The 20,332-nt window shown below is 36.0% G+C and overlaps 2 protein-coding genes across 2 annotated transcripts in view; one reads left to right on the top strand and one right to left on the bottom strand.

Annotated features, from left to right (window-relative positions):
- The window catches only part of LOC110466937 (testis-expressed protein 2-like), a 24,187-nt gene extending 13,914 nt beyond the window's left edge, over positions 1–10,273 (bottom strand). Inside the window, exons 1-5 of the mRNA XM_021523747.1 lie at positions 10,219–10,273; positions 7,019–8,332; positions 3,694–4,590; positions 1,553–1,779; positions 1,273–1,362 (exon numbers count right to left, since the gene is read on the bottom strand). Of these exons, the coding sequence (XP_021379422.1) occupies positions 1,273–1,362; positions 1,553–1,779; positions 3,694–4,590; positions 7,019–8,287 (2,483 nt within the window). The 5' untranslated portion in view covers positions 8,288–8,332; positions 10,219–10,273. The remainder of the gene's footprint in view (positions 1–1,272; positions 1,363–1,552; positions 1,780–3,693; positions 4,591–7,018; positions 8,333–10,218) is intronic.
- A 220-nt stretch (positions 10,274–10,493) lies between these two features.
- The window catches only part of LOC110466943 (serine/threonine-protein kinase/endoribonuclease IRE1-like), a 21,512-nt gene continuing 11,673 nt past the window's right edge, over positions 10,494–20,332 (top strand). Inside the window, exons 1-11 of the mRNA XM_021523759.1 lie at positions 10,494–10,678; positions 12,014–12,122; positions 12,327–12,363; positions 12,800–12,945; positions 14,088–14,216; positions 14,495–14,537; positions 16,146–16,204; positions 16,979–17,038; positions 17,421–17,610; positions 18,596–18,677; positions 19,139–19,250. Coding sequence (XP_021379434.1) covers positions 10,607–10,678; positions 12,014–12,122; positions 12,327–12,363; positions 12,800–12,945; positions 14,088–14,216; positions 14,495–14,537; positions 16,146–16,204; positions 16,979–17,038; positions 17,421–17,610; positions 18,596–18,677; positions 19,139–19,250 — 1,039 coding nt within the window. The 5' untranslated portion in view covers positions 10,494–10,606. The remainder of the gene's footprint in view (positions 10,679–12,013; positions 12,123–12,326; positions 12,364–12,799; positions 12,946–14,087; positions 14,217–14,494; positions 14,538–16,145; positions 16,205–16,978; positions 17,039–17,420; positions 17,611–18,595; positions 18,678–19,138; positions 19,251–20,332) is intronic.

The raw sequence follows: 20,332 nt of genomic DNA, 5'->3' as shown, positions 1-20,332 counted from the left end.
TTTTTTTTGTATTTGTTTGCTTCTCAACTACAATGCATACAATATTCTATGTATCTTGTTTCAAACTTATAAAGAAAATTATTGTTTTTCTGCATTGGTACCCAAAGCGATGTAGTAATATAAGAATGTTAAAAAATGTCAAGACAAACAAAAAACTTGTGTGAAAATTAAGAATGTGAGACTGAAATATGATGTGATATGTTCAATGTACTGTTGAAAAAAATAAATAAAAAAAATTGCACAGTCTGAGTAGTAATATCTATTGTACTGAGACTGACTGAGAAGTAGCATTGTACTATGGAGGCAAGGAAGTCTAGTGGTAGGACGCCTGGCTCGAAAATGAAGGGTTGCAGTTTGAGTCACGGCATAGCACTGTGTTGTATCTTTGAGCAAGATACTTTTGCGCTTGTTCCAGTCTACTCGGCTGTAAATGAGTACGTGGTTGGGTAGTGCTAGAATTGTAGAATGCTGGCTGTGAGCGCCGAAATGACAGCACCAGCTGTATGCTCCCCAGGGAGTTGAGAAAGATATTGGCTGGTTGCAAAGGCCCTATAACCACAGATAATTACTTGTGAATCGCTTTGAGACGACCTACAAACTAGGTTGTAATAAAGCGGTATATGAGAACCTCGAATTATTAATATGACCGAGTTGTATTGTCCTTAGCTTAGTAGTAACATTGTACTAGCTTAGTAGTAACATTGTACTAGCTTAGTACTAGCTTAGTAGTAACATTGTACTAGCTTAGTAGTAACATTGTACTAGCTTAGTAGTAACATTGTACTATCTGAGAAGTACCATTGTAGTGTCTGTATAGTAACACTTTACTAACTAAATACTAACTAAGAACTATCTGAGTAGTCACATTTTATTGTCTCAATAGTAACACTTTACTAAGTAGTAACATTGTACCACCTGAATAGCAACAAAGGACTGTCTGAGTAGTCATATTGTATTGTCTCAGTAGTATGTTGTACTGAGTACCAATTGACTTGTGGAGTTTTGAGAATGTTGTAGTTTTGGAACTTTCTTCTACACTATAACAATAGTTAATGATGAACTTTGTGTTTTAGATTTTGAAAATGTAAGAATTTAGTTATCTGTTTAACTTATATTGAAGTGTGCAATATGAAGTCCACTAATTTGGTGACAGACAGATATGGACAAAGATTATAGCTTACAAACTAACTTAATGAACAGAACAACCTACTAACAAACAAAATATGCTGATTTAAGTGATTTAACTCTCTATATTTTACATAAAAAACATACCCATCTTCTGCACTGGGTGACGAAGCATCTTCTTCCTCATCACTAGAGGACTCTGCACTGTCTTCCTCATCTTCATCTGTAATCGCTGACCTGGACAAAACAGAAGTCAACAGATCCTGAACATTGATTTCTTGATGTATTCACAAGATTATTTTTACGATTTATCAAAATGTTATTGTTTCATTTAAAATGCAAAATATTGTTGAAATGTTCTAATGCAAACAACAATAACTTCTATACTTTTTATATTTGATCTATGGTATAACCAAGAAGTGCCTACTTTCTGGCTGACCCCTCCTCCTGTTTGTCGGCAGTTGTCGTCTTCTTGAGCCTCATAAGGTTCACTTTAGTTTCTATTGTCATCTGAAAGCCTCCTTCATAGTTGATGTCGACATCCACCCAGAACCCTTGCTCATCGAAGTAGGGTCGTGCTCCACGACGCAAACTCGGCACTTCATTTCCCAGGTCAATATTGGTAATTTTTAGCTCTTCTATGAAGTATGGAATCTGAAATAATAGGTAAATGGTCAAAATGGAAGAGGATCACAGTGATTTGTTTAAGAGTACATCTGTTATTGTAATGATCTGATGAATCATTGGTTCAGTACCACACGCCTTACAGTATTCTGTTATGACCAACAGAATTACCAAACTCTATGGATCCATGAATGCCTCTGATTTACTGTGGAATCACCCAATTGATATACTGTGACACAGGTATTCAATACTACATCTTACTAAGTCAAACAAATAAACTTGAGATCAACAAAATAGATTTTGGTCAATGTCAACATTTTTAACTTGTTTTTTCCAACTTGATATTTGATTTGATAAACATCTCAATTGGAAAGTAGCTGTACATGAATTTAAAAAAATCTGCAAGTAACATTAAATTGTGAATTAATTAGAAGAGAAAACATGCCATATGGTGAAAATACCACATTTTAAGTGTTATTAGTACAACCTAATTGTATTATATAGTGCTGGAGCGTGAGGTGATGCATCTAGTCACAACTCATAGTAAGCGCAAGGTCCAAAAAATGGGAAACAATCTCAATGTGTCAGATATAATTTATTGTGAGCTCTCGTAGACTGGCCTCCATTTCTAAAATATTGAATTATTAAGAAAAAAAGTTTAACCCAAAATTTTTGGATCACTTGGATAAAACATCTCAAAGTTAAGGAAAATCTCAAGCAATGTATTGTCTATGGGAAATCTTTGACTTGAGAAAATCTCAAGAGTTGAGATGTTTTATACAAGTGGGCCCTGATCATAAGTTCTAAACTAGGGGGAGATAAGCTAGTAGTAAAATGCAGCTGAGAAATTCTTCATAAAAATTTAGGGGATGGTAGCCAGTCTAGAGCTCTCGGTAAAGGCGAAACTTATAAAATTTAATAGTTTAATATAACAAGAATGATGAGTCTATATAGTTGTTAAATCTATAGTTGTCAAATCTATGGAAGGATCCACTTAATCAATATAGTTAACAAATGAAGTCCCTATACAATAAGAAATGTTACTTTTCTCTGACCTCTACATATGTAAGATACATATCATGTGTCCCATACTGAACACTCATACAGGATACTTGTATTCCACAAAGGAGCTCTTAATGACCTTTACCATTATCTATAAATTTGCTTTATTTAGTGTTGTGTTTCACCTAATTTTGAGTAAGAGTTGGGAGACGAAAAGAGATAATCATTATGTAAGTAGGTGGGATATGAACATTTTATCTTTGGGTATAGAATATGGTGTCAGAGTCTTGGAAAAATCTTGGATCTGACTAAATTCTACACTCTTGAGTCGAGTATCCATATCTGACATACCTACATGTGATATACTCCAATAATCCTGTGTTGTTATTGTAACCATCCAGCAAGTCTGACTTTGTGGTCTCCCAGTGATGTTAACAACTGGTTTTCACGCTTATAATGTATAATCTACCAGTGAACCAGATGACTTGTCACTATGTAAAAAGGTATTGAGGATAACCCTCAGTTCTCTGTCATTACCCTTTGAACAGTACTGTCAGATCTGTAATAACCATGCTGTAAATAATTTTAACAAGTGTTATGTTCTTAAAACATGGGATAGGCTATTTTACTTATTTTCTACAAGATAATAATACATCAATTTTTAACATCAAAGACAACATGTTTAATGATGAGACAATGAGGAACTCCTTTTGAGGTTTAACAAGACTTCTCGTACATACCAAGCTTTTACTGCAGATGGATGGATGCACTGACAAATCACTTACTATATACCTTCTTATCTGGAGTGTATAACTACTGATACCAGATACTTTATATTATCTTTTCATCAAATTCATGTAATTAACACAGCCATTTTTGTTGGAGAATAAAAAAGTTCTGCTAGTTAAGAAACTTTTTCCTTCTAAATGAAAATAAACTCACATGTATTTTGCTTAACTTCCTCTGCAGCTTATCCAGGACTTTGTCAATGAAATATTGCTCATGTAGGAAGTCCCAAAAAACTCTATTGATAAGAGCATTCAGCCAGAGTATGCTGAAATCACAGTCTATGGGGCTAACATATTCAGGAGTTCCTTTCTTCACATGAGTTGGACTAGACTGGGAGTCTTTCACCTCTTTTGGCATTACTCTGCCCATGAAGCGTATAAAGTCTTCCATGCTGGATTGACTAGACACAGGAACATCCTCTTGTTCCTTGGTAGGGGACGATGACCCTGATGAGGTCGAGTCTGTTGATCCTTGTCTCTTGTGCTGTAACACACCTTCTGTGTTGTTATCTCTACTTTGTAGCTGGGATGGTGACTTTGTCTTACTAATGCACTTTCGGATGAGACCCAGGTGGCTAGGGAGGGGCTTGCCTGCTGCAGCAGCAGTAAAACGTTTGTACCAGTCTTCTTTCTCTCGGCAAGTCCTAGCAAACAGGAACAGGACACCATCGCCACAGTTTTGGTCTGTGATGATTTCAAACCCTGACTCAGAGTCTGGAGTCTCAGCAAGCTTTTGTTCATTCACCATAGCATGGTGTTTTGGGTCAACACTTGCCAAGGCTACACATATGGGATATTTTTTACTCCAAATGCGTTTTTTCACCAGTCCTGGAGGCACCAGGAACACCTTGCTGCCCTCTAAGTTGTAATGTCTCTGATGAATGAATTGGGGTGTCTGGATTGGAGGTTCATCCCACATTGAACGCTTTGCAATGTTTGTTTTTGGTCGCCGCAGACGCAAAGCTGCATTTTCAAGGTCCACATAGATTGAATGAGTTTGGTTGATGTGGTACTTTTCTGGGTTGTAAATTGGAATTTCATTCATCCATCCCTAAAATAACAAGGTTCATGTTATTAACATGATGTATTGTGTATTCTATGCCACAAATGTTTTAATCCTTTTATCATTAAAAAGTCTTGTGCAGTATAATTTGACTATTTCAAACTCAGAGATGAACCACTGCTTCATAATTTTGTGATGTACTGAGTTAATAGGGCAGGAGCTGTTTAATTTTCTAACCTAAGATTGCCAACAATGAGTTCTAGTTTACTGAATGATCAATCTCAATGTTAATTTTTGGAGGTATATAAACTATATATTTACTGTCAATAAGAGCATTTTCCCCTAACAATTGGGATGTACTTTCCCCCTCCCTCATCTCTTTTTTTTTTTTTTTAAAGCAGACAAATGTATAAATATTGCAAATTTGTGTTATTTTTAACTGACTTGATATTTCCATATTTTCAGAAAATGATAATTAAATGATTTCTTGGTTCTAACAGATATCCCTCTATCAAACTTGACAAAGTTAATTAGGCCAAACAAAATATATAGTCTGTTTAGGGTTGCATTGGCAAAAAAACTAGGGTAGGTAGGTCGGATTTTTTTTTTTTGTATATTTTTGGTCATGTGATTATGACCCTACTATTGTATGTAAAACAAAGAATTACATAAACAAGGTTCATTTGGAGGCAAATTGTGCACCATATGATAACATGTAGCGCCAACACGGAGCTGGAAGCCATTTTGAAAGGCAAGGAACCTTCTAAAATTCAAAAATCAGCGGGGGGGTTTTTTCATCAAAAAGTTTTGGGTCGGGGGTAAAAAGCTAGGGTCGGTCGGGAACCCTAAACAGACACCTTTTTTTTTTTGGCCTTAGGGGCTATATATATTTCTCACATTATCCTAGATTTCATCATTCCCAGCTCATGGTACTAATCTGGGAAAATTTCACCATGTGAAATCACACATGGAATGACATTCTAACATCTTTGTTTACTTTTATGGGAAAACAAAATATCAGACTCATGATGATTGCTATCAATGATATAATTTATGATGGTGAATACATATACTGGTACGTGTGTCAACCAAACCATAACTCAAACTCAAATCAATAAAACCAGGGCAAAAACAAACAAAGGATTTACATGGAGACCCTTGAAAATGTAAAAGAAGAAAAAGTACAAGAAGAATAAGATCAGGTGTTCCAGAAGAGTAAGAGTCTTCTGTTTCATCCGACATCCACAATGTAAATCTAGGTCAAATCTATCTGGGGTGTAATGGAACCCAGAACAAATTCAATTGTATTGTATATGCATATGGTTACTAGGTGGAGATCTTGACTGTTTCCATGCTCTGGCCTATATCTCTATTGAACCCCAACACTGGATTGGGAATGGGCCACTGGGCAAATTTTAGCAGAATTAATGTGTTATGATGATGAGCAAAGGGATATATATAACACAGTATCATAGCTGGGGATCTTGACCATTTCCAAGTGATCACCCAATTTCTACTATTCGGGCCCAGACACCCTTCTGCCACCAGGATTGTTCGTTTGTCTGAGTTGTTTTACATCCACTTTTCTACCGAGTTGTTCGATCAGTTATCCAGGGGATGAAGAAAAGATAGAAAAATAAGCAGAAGAGGTAAAGTATGCAGTGAAGGGAAAGAAAAGGATGATAGAGGAGATCATCGAGTTGGTATCAATGTCAGCATACTCAAGCAGCAAATGCATATCTATAGACAATACAAAATCAATTAATGTCAAGCAAAGTGCAAGTATTTTGTGGCATCCAGACATATGTTGTTACTACTTCCTGACAATATTAATGTAAACAGTAATTCAGGAAATAAAAGCTGAATAAGAAATATGTAAATCAAGGAAGAAACACACAGTTTCAATTTCCTGAGTCAGTACATATATGTCTCTTAAATAAATTAAAACTCCAGTGAAAATTTGAAGCTAAACAAGCCATTTGACCTTTGATTATGATTACCAACTGTGATATTGATTTTGAAAAGGAGTGTGAGTAACATACAAGTACACATATGTCTATGAAGTTTTAATGGAATATCTTCAGATATATTCTGAGCAAGCAAAATGTTATTCATATTGACTCAGCTTTGAATTCAATTTATATGTTTTTGTCTTCAAATCTAAATTTAAAATAACTTCACATGAAGTCTTTGATATACATTTCTATCTGGGAGAGACTGTCCTAAAAACACCAAATGTACACTATCTAGTGATTGTACATATAACTTGTCTTTAAAATGTCTAGTGATGGGAGTGTTTGGAAAGGTTTCTTCTGGTCCTAAAGCTATCTGGGGTCATTCCTATATGCTTTATATGGAGCTCGTGCTGATTTTTTTCTAAAGGCATTGAAATAAAAAATATCACATATTAAGGTTTACAAAAGTAAAAATAAAACATAAAAATATTTTCAAAAGATAAATAAAGAAGACTTTGAACCTTGTAAACGCCATCCTCTGTGACAACATCTTTCATTTCAGGGACAACCATTGGGGGGAGTTTGTTGACCGGTAATCTTTCAATAGGAGGTTTCTGGGTAGGAGGTTTGTTTAACCACAAGTACACTGCCCATCCAGCACAGGCTAGAAACATGCCCATTAACATCCCTGATATATATGATGGGAGAGGCAAGATCCAGTAGAAGAAAATGAAAATGCTCCCTGCTGTTAATTTCCTCACTGGAACAGCAGTCAAATCTGACATCTTAACATGTCCTGTGGGTAATTTGAGTTTCTGATCATTACCAGAAATGGGATCTGATTGTACAGAATTATTTGATGTCAAATCCATATCTGATGCATCAAAAAATTCAGTATTTGCACTTTGTACTTCAATGTCCTGGTCTTCAGTGTCATTCTTTGTCATCAACTTTGACATTGATACTGGTGTTCCAGTTGGAGAGTTTGATGCCTTAGAACCTTTGTTTTTCAATATTTTCTTTAAACTGCTATTTTTGCGCTGTCTAAGCTCATTAGATTGCACATTTGCCCCTACTGAACTATCACTTGGTTCCGTTGGGAAAAAGTCATCAACTATTTGAATGGTACCTGTACTATCAACAGGTGTTTCCTCTGGTGTTGGAGGTAGCCTCTGAGATCTAACTAATACTTTTTTATCAGGCTCATCCTTGATATGTTCATCTAAAGCACTATTCTTTGCTGTTTCAATGATCAGATTTTCTTCACCATTATCAGACATTTGTATTTCTAACCGTCTCACATCAAGTCTAGAGAATTCAGTATTTTGATTAACCATCTCTTCTGTCTTTTGATCTGTGTTACCATCAACAGGAGAATTAATTTCAGCAGATATTTCCTCCCACTTTTTAGCCAATTTATCTTTCAGTCCTGAAGATATGTCGACAAAGTTTTGTTTTATCCGAGAAACATTACTTGATGATTTGTCATCATCCAATGACCTTGACCGTTGATTCAAACCTAGGGTCTTTGACTCATTTTGTGGAGTTGAGCTTGCAGTTTTCACAGGTGTTGACTCCTTTGATTTGTCGCCTTTTGATGCATCTGCCTTGCTCTTGTCCAACTTCTTGTCAAACTCCCCTGTTAAAACTGTCAAGTCCTCTTCATCTTCTTCATCTTCCTCTAATAGCTTGAAGCTTTTCTTAATAGAGTTATTTGATGCTGATCTTCTAGTAAAGCTCTTTGGAGCTGGCGGTCTTGGTGGTGGTATAGAATCTCGCTTTAGTGACATCTTCTTGTGCAGTAAAGTGAAGGTCTCAACTGGTAGCTGATGATTCTGTGAACAAATAAATTGGAATCTATATATATTGTTATCTAATTGTATCTATTATACCAGATTACAACATTTTTATTAATAAAATTTAAACAATGCATTGGATGTAAAGCTGACATTAATTAAAAACTACCTGAAACGTGCATTTATCTTATAACCACTAAATGTTTTCCACTCCTGAAGAATTGCAATAAACATGTAAGCTAGGAGTTGGTAAACATTTCTTGTTACCCTAGGGATAATCCTGGAGGGGGCCATGGGGCCATTGACCCTTCAAAACTGAAATTGACCCCTCCATATTCCAATTTTCTTTTAAATTCACATAGAATGGCCCCTCTTAAATTTGAAATTGACTGAAAATTGCTGAAAATGGCCCACTGCTCTCAAATTCCAGGATTTTCCCTGATTAACCTTCATGTTAGTAACAACCTGGACATGATTTCATTGGTTAGCCTTTTAATTATAAGATCACATTCACAGTGTTTTGTGCTGGTATCTTCCATTAATGATCCCAAATGGGAATATGAATTATGTATTGCAAAGAGAAAGTAAGAATAATAACATGATAACCAATATAGACATTCATATTTTTTCTTAAGTTAACTTCAAAAACTGTGTTTGTCACTGTAACTATATATATATTTACCAATCAGTATCCCTATTTGAAGTACATGGCGAACATTTATTTGTATAGATGCTTCAGTACTAGGTCATTTCAGTACCAAAATGTTTCTATACTTGTTTAAGATGTTTTGGTACTTCTCAAAATTATTTCTAATCAATTTTTTTGAAAAGGTTCGGCACATAAATTAAAGTTTCAAATTGGTTCTTTGTTTGATTTGTGTGTCCTGGGTGATGATGTTCTATACTTTAGGATTCTTCAGCATTATTTTACAATAAAGTCCAGAAACAACTTATTTTTTAAAGCTGACAGTGCAAGTTAAAAACTTCCAATTGAGATTTAAAAGAAAAAAAATAACTTTGTTCTGGTTTTGAGATCTTCCCCAGTGACTGACAATCTGTTCCAGCTGTTGTATCTAATGAAGCACTGACATTTAGCTTTTTATACCAAGTGACACCCATACCTGTTACCAAGCAAGGACAAACTTAAATGTCAGCGCTTCCTTTGAAACGATAGCCGGAAGAGATTGTCACCTGGGGAAGATTTCAAAACCAGAAGAAAACAATTTTAAAAACCTTTTTATTTTTAGATCTCAATTGAAAGCTTTTTAACTTGCACTGTCAGCTTTAAGTACCGAAACGAGCAGGTAAAGGAAATATACCCTAGAATATTCATTGTAAATTTTATGTACAACATTTATGTGCAGTCAGTGTCCTTTGATAGGCATTACTAAATCATATTATTGATTAAATAAAAACGTATTTGATTATGGCTCTACATCATTTTACTCAGAGACATAACATTCAATTATGTATATAGATATGAAGATCAAGTTTTATGGAAAATGTATAAATATACCGAATCATTGTTTTCACACACACATTAATAAATTATGATCTTAAATAACCCTACCAGCATTTACAATTTGTAATTATTCTAATTTCTATATTTAATCCCTGAATAATCTGTGTTCCTTACGCAAGGAGACACATATTCTTATGAAATGTAGATAGCTAGGTAGCTGTGACAATGGATCTGTAACACCAGTGAGCAACAGATGTGTATTTGTACTTCCCCAGATCAATGACAGCTGACCGACTTGTTGTTGGGCCACCTGTCAAACCTACGCATTTACAGTTTGGGGATATTTCGGGCAGTCATAAATGGGTAATTAGACAAAACATGTATGTCAAGGATAGAACCACAAAATATTTTCAAATGTTATTAAAGAACAATGCATATTTTTATAAATATTGCAATTCCTTACCTCACACGAGAGCTTTGACTTGCAGTCTGCTATTCACTTCCTGTTTATGTTGGATTACGCAGCAAATGAATTTTGACCAATCAAAAACTAATACGTAAATTCTGATCGTCAATAATAAATCAAATATCATATCATTCTATCAATCTATTCATAAATTTGTCGCATTTTATTTTAAGTCTAAATAAAAATGGGAAGAAGTTTTTTAATTTGTTTGATTAAGGAATGTAAATAATATTTTTCACCGAGGTGTTTTCATTATTTCAGAAGTGCGGAACTGTTCTCGCCAACAACAGCATCGGAAAACCCACATTGACTTGAGAAATGTTTTTCACATGTGCAATTCTTTGATATATGATCGAATATTTCATAAACAACTTATGTCCTAGATATGCATCTGAAGCTGATTTCTGTCATTATTCTGGCAGTATCTGCTGTTACGTGTGAAAGAAATACTCAACAGGTAAATCGCCCCCCCCCCCCCCCCCCCCCCTTCTGAATGTGAGACGTTTCGGTACCCGGTAGGCCTAGTTCGATACATAAGAATATTGAATTTGGATTATTTTTTCTATGTATACGAAAAATAAAATGCCAGCAGTCTCAAAATGTAACATAAGCAAGACAGATAACGAAATACATTTTAGAGATGTCGGTAAAAACAGGGACGTATAATGGATCTATATACTGTCCCTGGTAAAAAGTGCTGAAAACCTTCTGAAATTACCTGATGGTAGACAAGCACCAAAACTCAACTATCCAAACACATATCTTCTGAAACTGGTCTTTGGGAAGCTCAGTGGCAGCCCAAAATATCCTTCGTGCCATGCCTAGCCTGTATGTCAGTATGGGCTCACCACTAAACCAGCAATCCAGGTTTACCATGTCGTGATCTAGAGAATTTCTACCATCTCCAAGATAGATCCTTAACTTGGATCCTTTGAAACTCACCTGGCAAAGTAAGGCTTAAATCCTATGGTGCAGCATCTGTCTGTTTGGTGTCAACTTTTTAGCCAACTATCATATTGTGGATTGTTCAAATTGCTTAGCTTTTGTCCATGAAATGGTTGAGGTCCCAAATCCATCACCTTTATGTAATAGTTGGGCATGAAGAGACAAACACAATCATAATATCAAAATTGACCCTGGAGTCTGGGTTCACCCCTAAGGGACTTAGTCATAACTTGCTGAGATCCAAACCCTGTACAACCATAAATACAATTGCAGAGTATGAAGACATACTTGTTGAATTAGTGCAGGGGTCTTAACTTTAAAAACAGCTGACATTCCCATTCTGTAGCAATACTTGTATCCACATTTGCTAAGCGTGAAGATTTTGATACATTTTGGATACTTGGACAAGTTCATTAATCATAATTATGCATCTGTATTTTCAGAGTTATGGCCCTTGGTTAGGATTATCAATTGAATGGATTATGGGCAAAATGGGTCAATGCCAACTTCTTGTTCCATGGTTTGAAATTGGCGCATAGAGAAGCATTAATTTAAATGTATCCGAGCATATTTGACATGTGGAAATATTCCTTAAGCTTAAGTGAGTAAATTACATTAGAGTAATAGTGTACAATTATAGTTATGTCTTGCTACATTTCAATATTATCATACATTTCTATACAAGAATACATCATCAGGATTTCAGTTTGGCATGGGATGGGACAGGCGTATATTGTTCTGAAACTGCAGTACTCTTGCTTTTGTTTAGTGACCAAATAATCTATCCAAACTAGATTTTGGACCAGTAAAGTTATATACGTGTAATTATTTCTTTTAAATGTTTCAGCTGCATTCACTGATTGCACCTGACTCAGTCTTGTTTGTGTCTACATTGATTGGTAACTTCCATGCAGTCAGTAAAACCACTGGCAAAGTGTTATGGACTTTACATGAAGGTTTGTAGTTCGTCAACTCTAGTTACACAGTACATGTACATATGAATGAATGACTTTATTAAACACTTGCTGCACTTGAGTGCTTTTAATGGTGAAAATTTGTTTGTAACAAAAGTCATAATCAACTTTTATAATATGAAGAAAATTACGTACAGGTGTATGATATAGTACTGTAATCTGAATGCTTCACTGGCCTGTTTACAGATCCTGTTATCAAGGTTCCAGTCAGTGTTTCAGCCGGGTAAGTAAAAAGTTTCATTTATCCCTTGAATTTTACATTTGATTCAATGCTATGTTTTTGGTGAGTGATAAGGTATGAGTGTTTATACAATCTTTTACTACTAGTACATTGAATGTACCACTATTGATATGTGACTGTTAATCCTGAACAATTGTTCTAAAATATATGTTTTACTTTATTGGACATATTTTTTTTTTCTTTCTCAAGTTGTAATACTGAAGTCATGGAACCAACAAGATTTCCATGCAGAAAACTATGTTTTATAGCAAGGATCAAATTCAGTGTCATGATTGCAGATGCAGATGTGCTAAGAAAATATTTATTTAGTTGAAATAATTTAACCTCAATGAAGAGAAAAAAAAATTGTATATCCCTTTAGATAGATTTCTGTAACACTTCTTCAGTCCTACAACATTGATTTGTTAATCTTTTGCAGGAAATTAACTTTCCTTCCTGACCCAAAGGATGGAAGTCTATATGCTCTAAGTGATGGCATGGAGAGAATCAAGAAGTTGCCCTTCACCATCCCACAGCTTGTGACAGCTTCTCCATGTAAAAGTAATGAAGGAATCTTGTATACAGGTAATTTAAAAAAAAATTATTGTTGCAAACTTTTTCACATGTCATAAAAGTAACTGTTTATGACCTTAACTGATGAAACCAATCTTTAAATACCCTTAAAAATTATAATCATACAAAGAATGGTCTCTTACTGTCCATGTTTTGGTTTCCACAATATAAGTTGCTTAAATTTTACTTGATTTTTATGAAACTAATATGTGTGATACTGACATTGATGCTAAATCATCATGAAAGTGTGCAGAGAGTAATTAATAAAATCTAAGAACTGAACACATGAAAAATGGAAAAGTATTATTATCATACCAATTGTGAAACCAAAAATGGAAGCCTGCAAGGCTACACAGGGTTGCAGTGGACACAAGCATTATGTGTGGGACTGACCTGATCTTGTTTGGAACTCACTCATTTCTTAAAATCAGTGAGTCACTCCTGGTCTCACTGGTCCAGCTACCTTCAAAAGGGTTCTGGAATTGAAAAATGTCTTAACACTAAGTACTTCTTGTGTTCTGTAAGGCCCAAGGTCCTGATATTTAGCCAAAAGGTACCTTTGATGGAGTGCTATAAAATGTCCTGATATAAATTAATTTAACCTACATTCAATCCTCAGGGCCACATAGTTCAAATGCATTAGGAACTAAAACATGTTCTAAAAACAAACATCAATTCTAGAGATATGATAGTTGAATATTCTTACTTATGTAGACCAGAAGTTGAATCTTTTTCTTAGTCTTGGGTCATCACTTTGAAATGGCTGTGATCCTCAGCATATACCACTTACCTGGTAAATGGTTGACAAGTTTGAAGAAAAAACACATGCATGCTACTATGATTAGCTCCAAGATTTGGCCCGACCCCCTGGGACTGATTCCCAGGTCATTACATTGAAATGATTGAGATCCCAAACCTTTAGTCATATAGATATACTCACAGATCTCAACCAGGTTTGCTATGAAGCATCCTTGGGGTGCACAAAATTGAGAAATATTTGCAATACTACTTCTAATGAGAATATTTTGTCAAGATTGCTAAATATCAGGTGAGTGATACTGGCCCTCTGGGCCATCTCTTATTTTGTCAGAACAAAAATTGCTTGAAAAGCTCAAAATGCTTCCTTGTCATGTATTGTAAGCTTTGTTTTACAGGACACAAAAAGGACACCTGGATTGCAGTTGATGCAATAACAGGGCAAAAGATTCAAACCTTGTCAATGGATGGAACTCGGAAAGTCTGTCCTTCTAAAGCTGAAAATATCATTTACATTGGCAGAACTGGTAGGTTGATAATCCAATCAAGTATTTACAGATGATCAGTCTTTGCTTAGGGTTTATTTCTCCTTCCCTGAGATACACTTTACCATTCTCCTTCACCGTTCCCAAACTCATTTACTCGCCTGACAGTTCATTCCCACCTACATTTTGAAGAATTTCCTAGATCTAATTCCCATTTTAAGGAATATGTTTAGATGTGTATTATCAGTATAAAAATGTAAATAAACAACGTGCTAGGGGATAGAACTTCTTTTTAAAGCTTTTAATTTTTGTCTTTACAGAGTATACCATTACAATGTTTGATGCAAAGACTGGAACTAAAAGGTATGGGACAAATATTGTATCAATTCTTATTACATTGTACTTGCAAATGTAAGACTCCAGTTTTTCTCAAGGTTGTTCAACTTTGATTTAACAAGAACTAGAATTCATTAACAGGGTTATTGCCCTTTGTGAACCAAGACCTTGATAGGGTTTCTGTAAGTGTTTTGTGTGGCATTACTTTGTATGGAAATAGGAATTTACAGATTTAACATGATTTAAAACATTGAAAGTCACAGTCACCATACTGGTCTCTATCTGTACACAATGATCCTGGGCCAAGGTCACCATGCTAGCCTCTATCTGTACACAATGATCCTGGGCCAAGGTCACCATGCTGGTCTCTATCTGTACACAATGATCCTGGACCAAGGTCACCATGATAGTCTCTATCTGTACACACAATGATCCTGGGCCAAGGTCACCATGCTAGTCTCTATCTGCACACACAATGATCCTAGGCCAAGGTCACCATTCTAGTCTCTATCTGTACACAATGATCTTGGGCCTAGGTCACCATGCTAGTCTCTAGCTGTACGCAATGATCCTGGGTCCAGGGCACCATGCTAGTCTCTAGCTGTACGCAATGATCCTGGGTCAAGGTCAGCATGCTAGTCTCTATCGGTACACAATGATCCTGTGCCAAGGTCACCATGATAGTCTATATCTGTACACACAATGACCCTGCGCCAAGGTCCCCATGATAGTCTCTAGCTGTACGCAATGATCCTGGGCAAAGGTCACCATGATAGTCTCTAGCTGTACGCAATGATCCTGGGTCAATGTCACCATGCTAGTCTCTATCGGTACACAATGATCCTGCGACAAGGTCACCATGCTGGTCTCTATCTTTACACAATGATCCTGTGCCAAGGTCACCATGGTGGTCTCTATCTGTACACAATCATCCTGGGCCAAGGTAACCATGCTAGTCTCTAGCTGTACACACAATGACCCTGCGCCAAGGTCCCCATGATAGTCTCTAGCTGTACGCAATGATCCTGGGTCAAGGTCACCATGCTGGTCTCTATCTTTACACAATGATCCTGGGTAAAGGTCACCATGCTAGTATCTATCTGTACACAATCATCCTGGGCCAAGGTCCCCATGATAGTCTCTATCTGCACACAATGATCCTGGACCAAGGTGACCATGATAGTCTCTATCTATACACAATGATCCTGCGACAAGGTCACCATGATAGTCTATATCTGTACACACAATGATTCTGGGCCCAGGTCAGCATGCTAGTCTCTATCTAACCACAATGATCCTGGGCAAAGGTCACCATGATAGTCTATATCTGTACACACAATGATCCTGGTCCATGGACACCATGCTAGTCTCTAGCTGTACGCAATGATCCTGGGTCCAGGGCACCATGCTAGTATCTATCTGTACACAATCATCCTGGGCCAAGGTCACGATGATAGTCTCTATCTGTGCACACAATGATCCTGGACCAAGGTCACCATGCTAGTCTCTATCTGTACACTGCTGCTGATCTATCTGTATCTATTGATTTTCAGACTTAAATGTTACTTGACTTGTTAGTAAAATGCTGAAGTTTTATTGCAGTATCTTAAGTTTAGATGTGTTTTACAATTACAGATGGAATGCCACATTCATGGACTACTCATCACATGTTGCCAAAGATTTACTGGACTATGGTAAAACTGAGTTAATTATATAACTGTTTAAACATTCACTAGACGGGGTAGTATTTACAAATCTCCAAACTATGGGAAAATTTACTATAGTATGATAACATTTGAAATATTCACTAGGCAAGAGTAAGATATACTTATCTCTGGACTATGGTAAAATTTTCTAGATTTTGGTATGATTCACTTTGCTGTTTACATTTGATTATAAGTTTTTAGCAACTTAGAGTCCTTTACATATTAACCAATTCTAATATTGATGATATGTACATCTTTGTGTGTAAATATTGTGGTACAAATAGCCTGGCATTACTCCTGTGAAACCTGGTGTGTAAATACTCTGTGAAGTGTACAGCGAATAAGTGTGATTTAATTGGTCCACACTGTATATATATGTGGCGGAGCTAACCAGAGAAGTTTTAGTAGAGTAGTTAATCAGTTTAAACTGGCTTTGCTTACAAAGGCTAGCAGCAATGTTTTGTTACAAATACATGCTTCAATCCAGAAAATAGTAGTGGTTTGAATTATATATATGGTGATTGTTCATTCACTGACAATTTCTATTTACATTGCACTCAGAAAGCCTTTGAAGCTCAGCCCATCATCAAGTATTTGGTTCATCACTCAAAATCCAGGTAGCAACATTCATTTAAAATGAGACAGCACTCAACGTACTTGGTCCACATTTGCAGTGTTCTTTTGCTTGAGTGTATACACTTGAGATTTAACAGATGTAACTTGCTGGCACTGATATGAATGCTGCTTTCCTTTTTCTTTCAGAGTTAAAGCACTTCACAGCCAGTTCAGATGGCATGACTGTCACACTAGACAGCAAATCAGGTTAGTTAGTTGAGACAGTAGATTTGGATCCAATATAGTTAATTTGTTAATTTTTGAGCGCTGTCACTTTCTCACCATTATCCTGGTTCCAAAATATTTTGGCTTCCATTAAAATGGCCTGATAGTTCATCTGGCCATTTCAATGGAAGCCAATATATTTTGGAAGGTACAGGATATGTTGTAAGAGAAGCTTATGTCAAGTTGTGAAGGCTGCAGTTATACATTGTATGAAATCTATATACCCTGAATAACTAAAATAATTCAAATTCAATTAGGATGCTTATAGTATATAAAGAAGACACCCCCAGTGGTTATGTAGAAACTAGTATTGATGACCTCTTGACGAGCTCTATAATTTCCTGTTAATGTTTTATATGGACAGGTGAGGTGCAGTGGTACATGGATTACAATTCACCTGTGGTTGCCATGTACACCATGAACCAAGATGGCGGCCTACAAAAGGTGCCCTTCATGAGCTTTGCTCCAGAAACACTGGAACACCTTACAGGACAACTGTCATCCAATCACTGGAGACACAAATTTCTGGAGCATGGTCGAAAGAAAATCTTCTAGTAAGATATTTAATGTAGTTTTGTATGATATTTAACTGTTCATTCATGTCTGACCATAACTTTTGACTATGTGTGTCATTTACCGCTTTCTGAAAATATTTCTTAAAGGGGGTTGGTCGGGGGGAAAAATGTCATATTTGCTAAAATGGCATACACATGTTTAAAATACCTTCTTATGAAATATACCGATTCAAATTTTTTCAGTGGTCAAAACTGGACATTGCAAGCAGAACTCAACCATCATATTGCCGTGGTATAACTTTTGGAAGGCCAGAGAACGCATTTAGACCCATTTATTTCGTATTTTTCCCCCCGACCAGCCCCTTTAATACCCTATACCTCATTTAATATCTCATCACTATTTTAATGTTAGGCGAATGCAAAAAAAAAATGAATTATTGTACTTCAATTTCGCCTTTCAATTAACCAGTTTAGATTAATTTTATATTTAGGCTTCTAAAATTTTTAGTTTTATTTGTTAGTAGTTAATTTTCCAAAATTTTCTTCAAAATTGAACCATAAATACATATAAATATTCTATATTCTTTCATTTTAAAACATTATATGCATTACTCCAGGTTTTCTGTAAACATAAAAAAAAAAATAAAAAAAAAATGGGTATTGGGTTCTGTAGCTCTGTAGTTTTTTGAGAGTATCAATCAAAATGAAACAAATTGAGGGGTTCCACAAATGAGAGGATGGGTTTTATTGATGATTTCTGCTTGGACAAAATGTTGCAAAGAGAGAAGAAGAAATATATTCTGAGAGTTGCCAAACAGCTCACGCATTACACCTCCTCTGGTAATAACAGAACAGTTCCCTCAAAAAAGAGTGGATCAGTAATTATATTTCTAATGCTAAAAGAAACGTTGTAAAAGAAACTTTTTTTCAATTAAGTAACATTTTTGTCAAAATGAAACTTTCATAATGAACTTCAGGGGTGGCTTATACTGTTGCTGATGTGATCTGATATGCTCCATTTCAGCCCCACACTCTATGTAGGTGAATACGAACATGGCTTCTTCGCCTTGACCTCACTTGTGGATGAAAAGACAGTAACCATTGCTGTAAGTGTATAGAAAGGAACATTTGTTCTAACAGTTGAATGAAGAGTATTTGAACTAAAAATGTCTCCAATGATATAAAGTACATGTACTTTAAAAAAAAAGATGCTGATATTAGAATTTAGAGTGATCGCATGTTTTGTTGGCATAATTGTTTATAACCCAGGTTAATCCTGTAGATGTTTGTGTATATTGATGACATCAACCCTCTTTCAAGATTGAAGGAGTAAATAGTTAAAAACCTGAAATTATCACTTCTACTCAACCTGTCAGAATAATATAACCCCTATATCTGGGTGGTTTAGAGGATGGTCATGTATGTTCAAACAACTCACCTGAACACTCTTTGTCCTCGGAGATTAATGTATTAAAAAGTGAGGTTTTGTTTTGGAATTAACATACTTTTGTAATTGAAAAAGATGGTGAGCAATAATGTTTGATGACACAAATCTTTCCTTTGCTAGCCCAAGGAGAAGGGGATGCTCCTGATAGAAGGGCCTACTCTGGAGAAAAATGTTCATGAGCAGAGAATAAAGGCTTCAACTGTCCGTCGAGGAGGGCCTGTTCTCATGTTAGGTGAGTGTTCTAGCTGTAAAAAGTAAGACAAGAGCTTGTAAGGCAAGTCTCTTGGAAGTACAGTAGTACAATATAAAACCCTGTTTATACCGCCATCCCCACGCATATTGTCATCTGCCAAATACAAAACTGTTTTATCCCCCAACCATATCGCCATTGTTCACGTTATTTAGTCTGGTAGTTGGTCAATTATATGATCATTTATGCTTCAGTCATGCATGTATCATCCACTGGTACACTACAGGTTAGCGTGTAAGTTACCCCAAATATACACAATAAAAACTAATCACTTAAATGTTTTAATAGGTTTTGTGGTTGTTGTTCCTAATTTCACTGCTATGAGCATGAGCACATTAGCTGTAATGACATTACTTCTCACATGAAATGCAATCTATAAGATTACTCATTAATAACGTCTCACATGTGTATCATGTTAGTAAAATAATGCAGGATTTTTGAAATAATGAATCCTTACCGGGGAAAAAACAACCGCCATGACAGATCGTGATGTTTTTTCAATTCCCATTACTAAATATAGTCTGCACGACCAAATATGGTAGGACCAGAGTTTGTCAGATCAGTGTCCTTGGCTGTAAGCCAAAACAAAACTCCAATAGTCCATAATTATACTTTACATGGACACATACTGGAACATCTTAGTCAGGCCATGTATCTGGGTGTAACACTATCATCTGACCTTAAGTGGGATTCACATATAAATACTATCTGCCCAAAAGCAAATTCTACGCTAGGCTTTTAAAGACGAAATCTTAAAATTGGCTCAACATCAGCCAAAGTACAGGCATACAAATCATTAGTTTGACCATCACTTGAGTATGCCTGTACAGTATGGGACCCTCACACCCAAACAAATATTGACAAGTTGGAAATGGTCCAGCAAAGGGCAGCGCGCTATGTGCTCAATAAGCACAGGTACAACCATCGTACTTCCAGTGTGTCAGAAATGTTGGACCACCTAAAGCTGCGTCTCTAGCAGATAGACGTAGAGATGCTCGTCTGACCATGCTTCATAACATTGTAAACCAGAAAGTCGCTATCGTAAAATCAGACAGATTAATCCC

This window comes from Mizuhopecten yessoensis, unplaced genomic scaffold (assembly GCF_002113885.1).
Source record: "Mizuhopecten yessoensis strain PY_sf001 unplaced genomic scaffold, ASM211388v2 scaffold11149, whole genome shotgun sequence".
NCBI lineage: Eukaryota > Metazoa > Mollusca > Bivalvia > Pectinida > Pectinidae > Mizuhopecten > Mizuhopecten yessoensis.
This window is presented reverse-complemented; position numbering and strand designations above follow the sequence as displayed.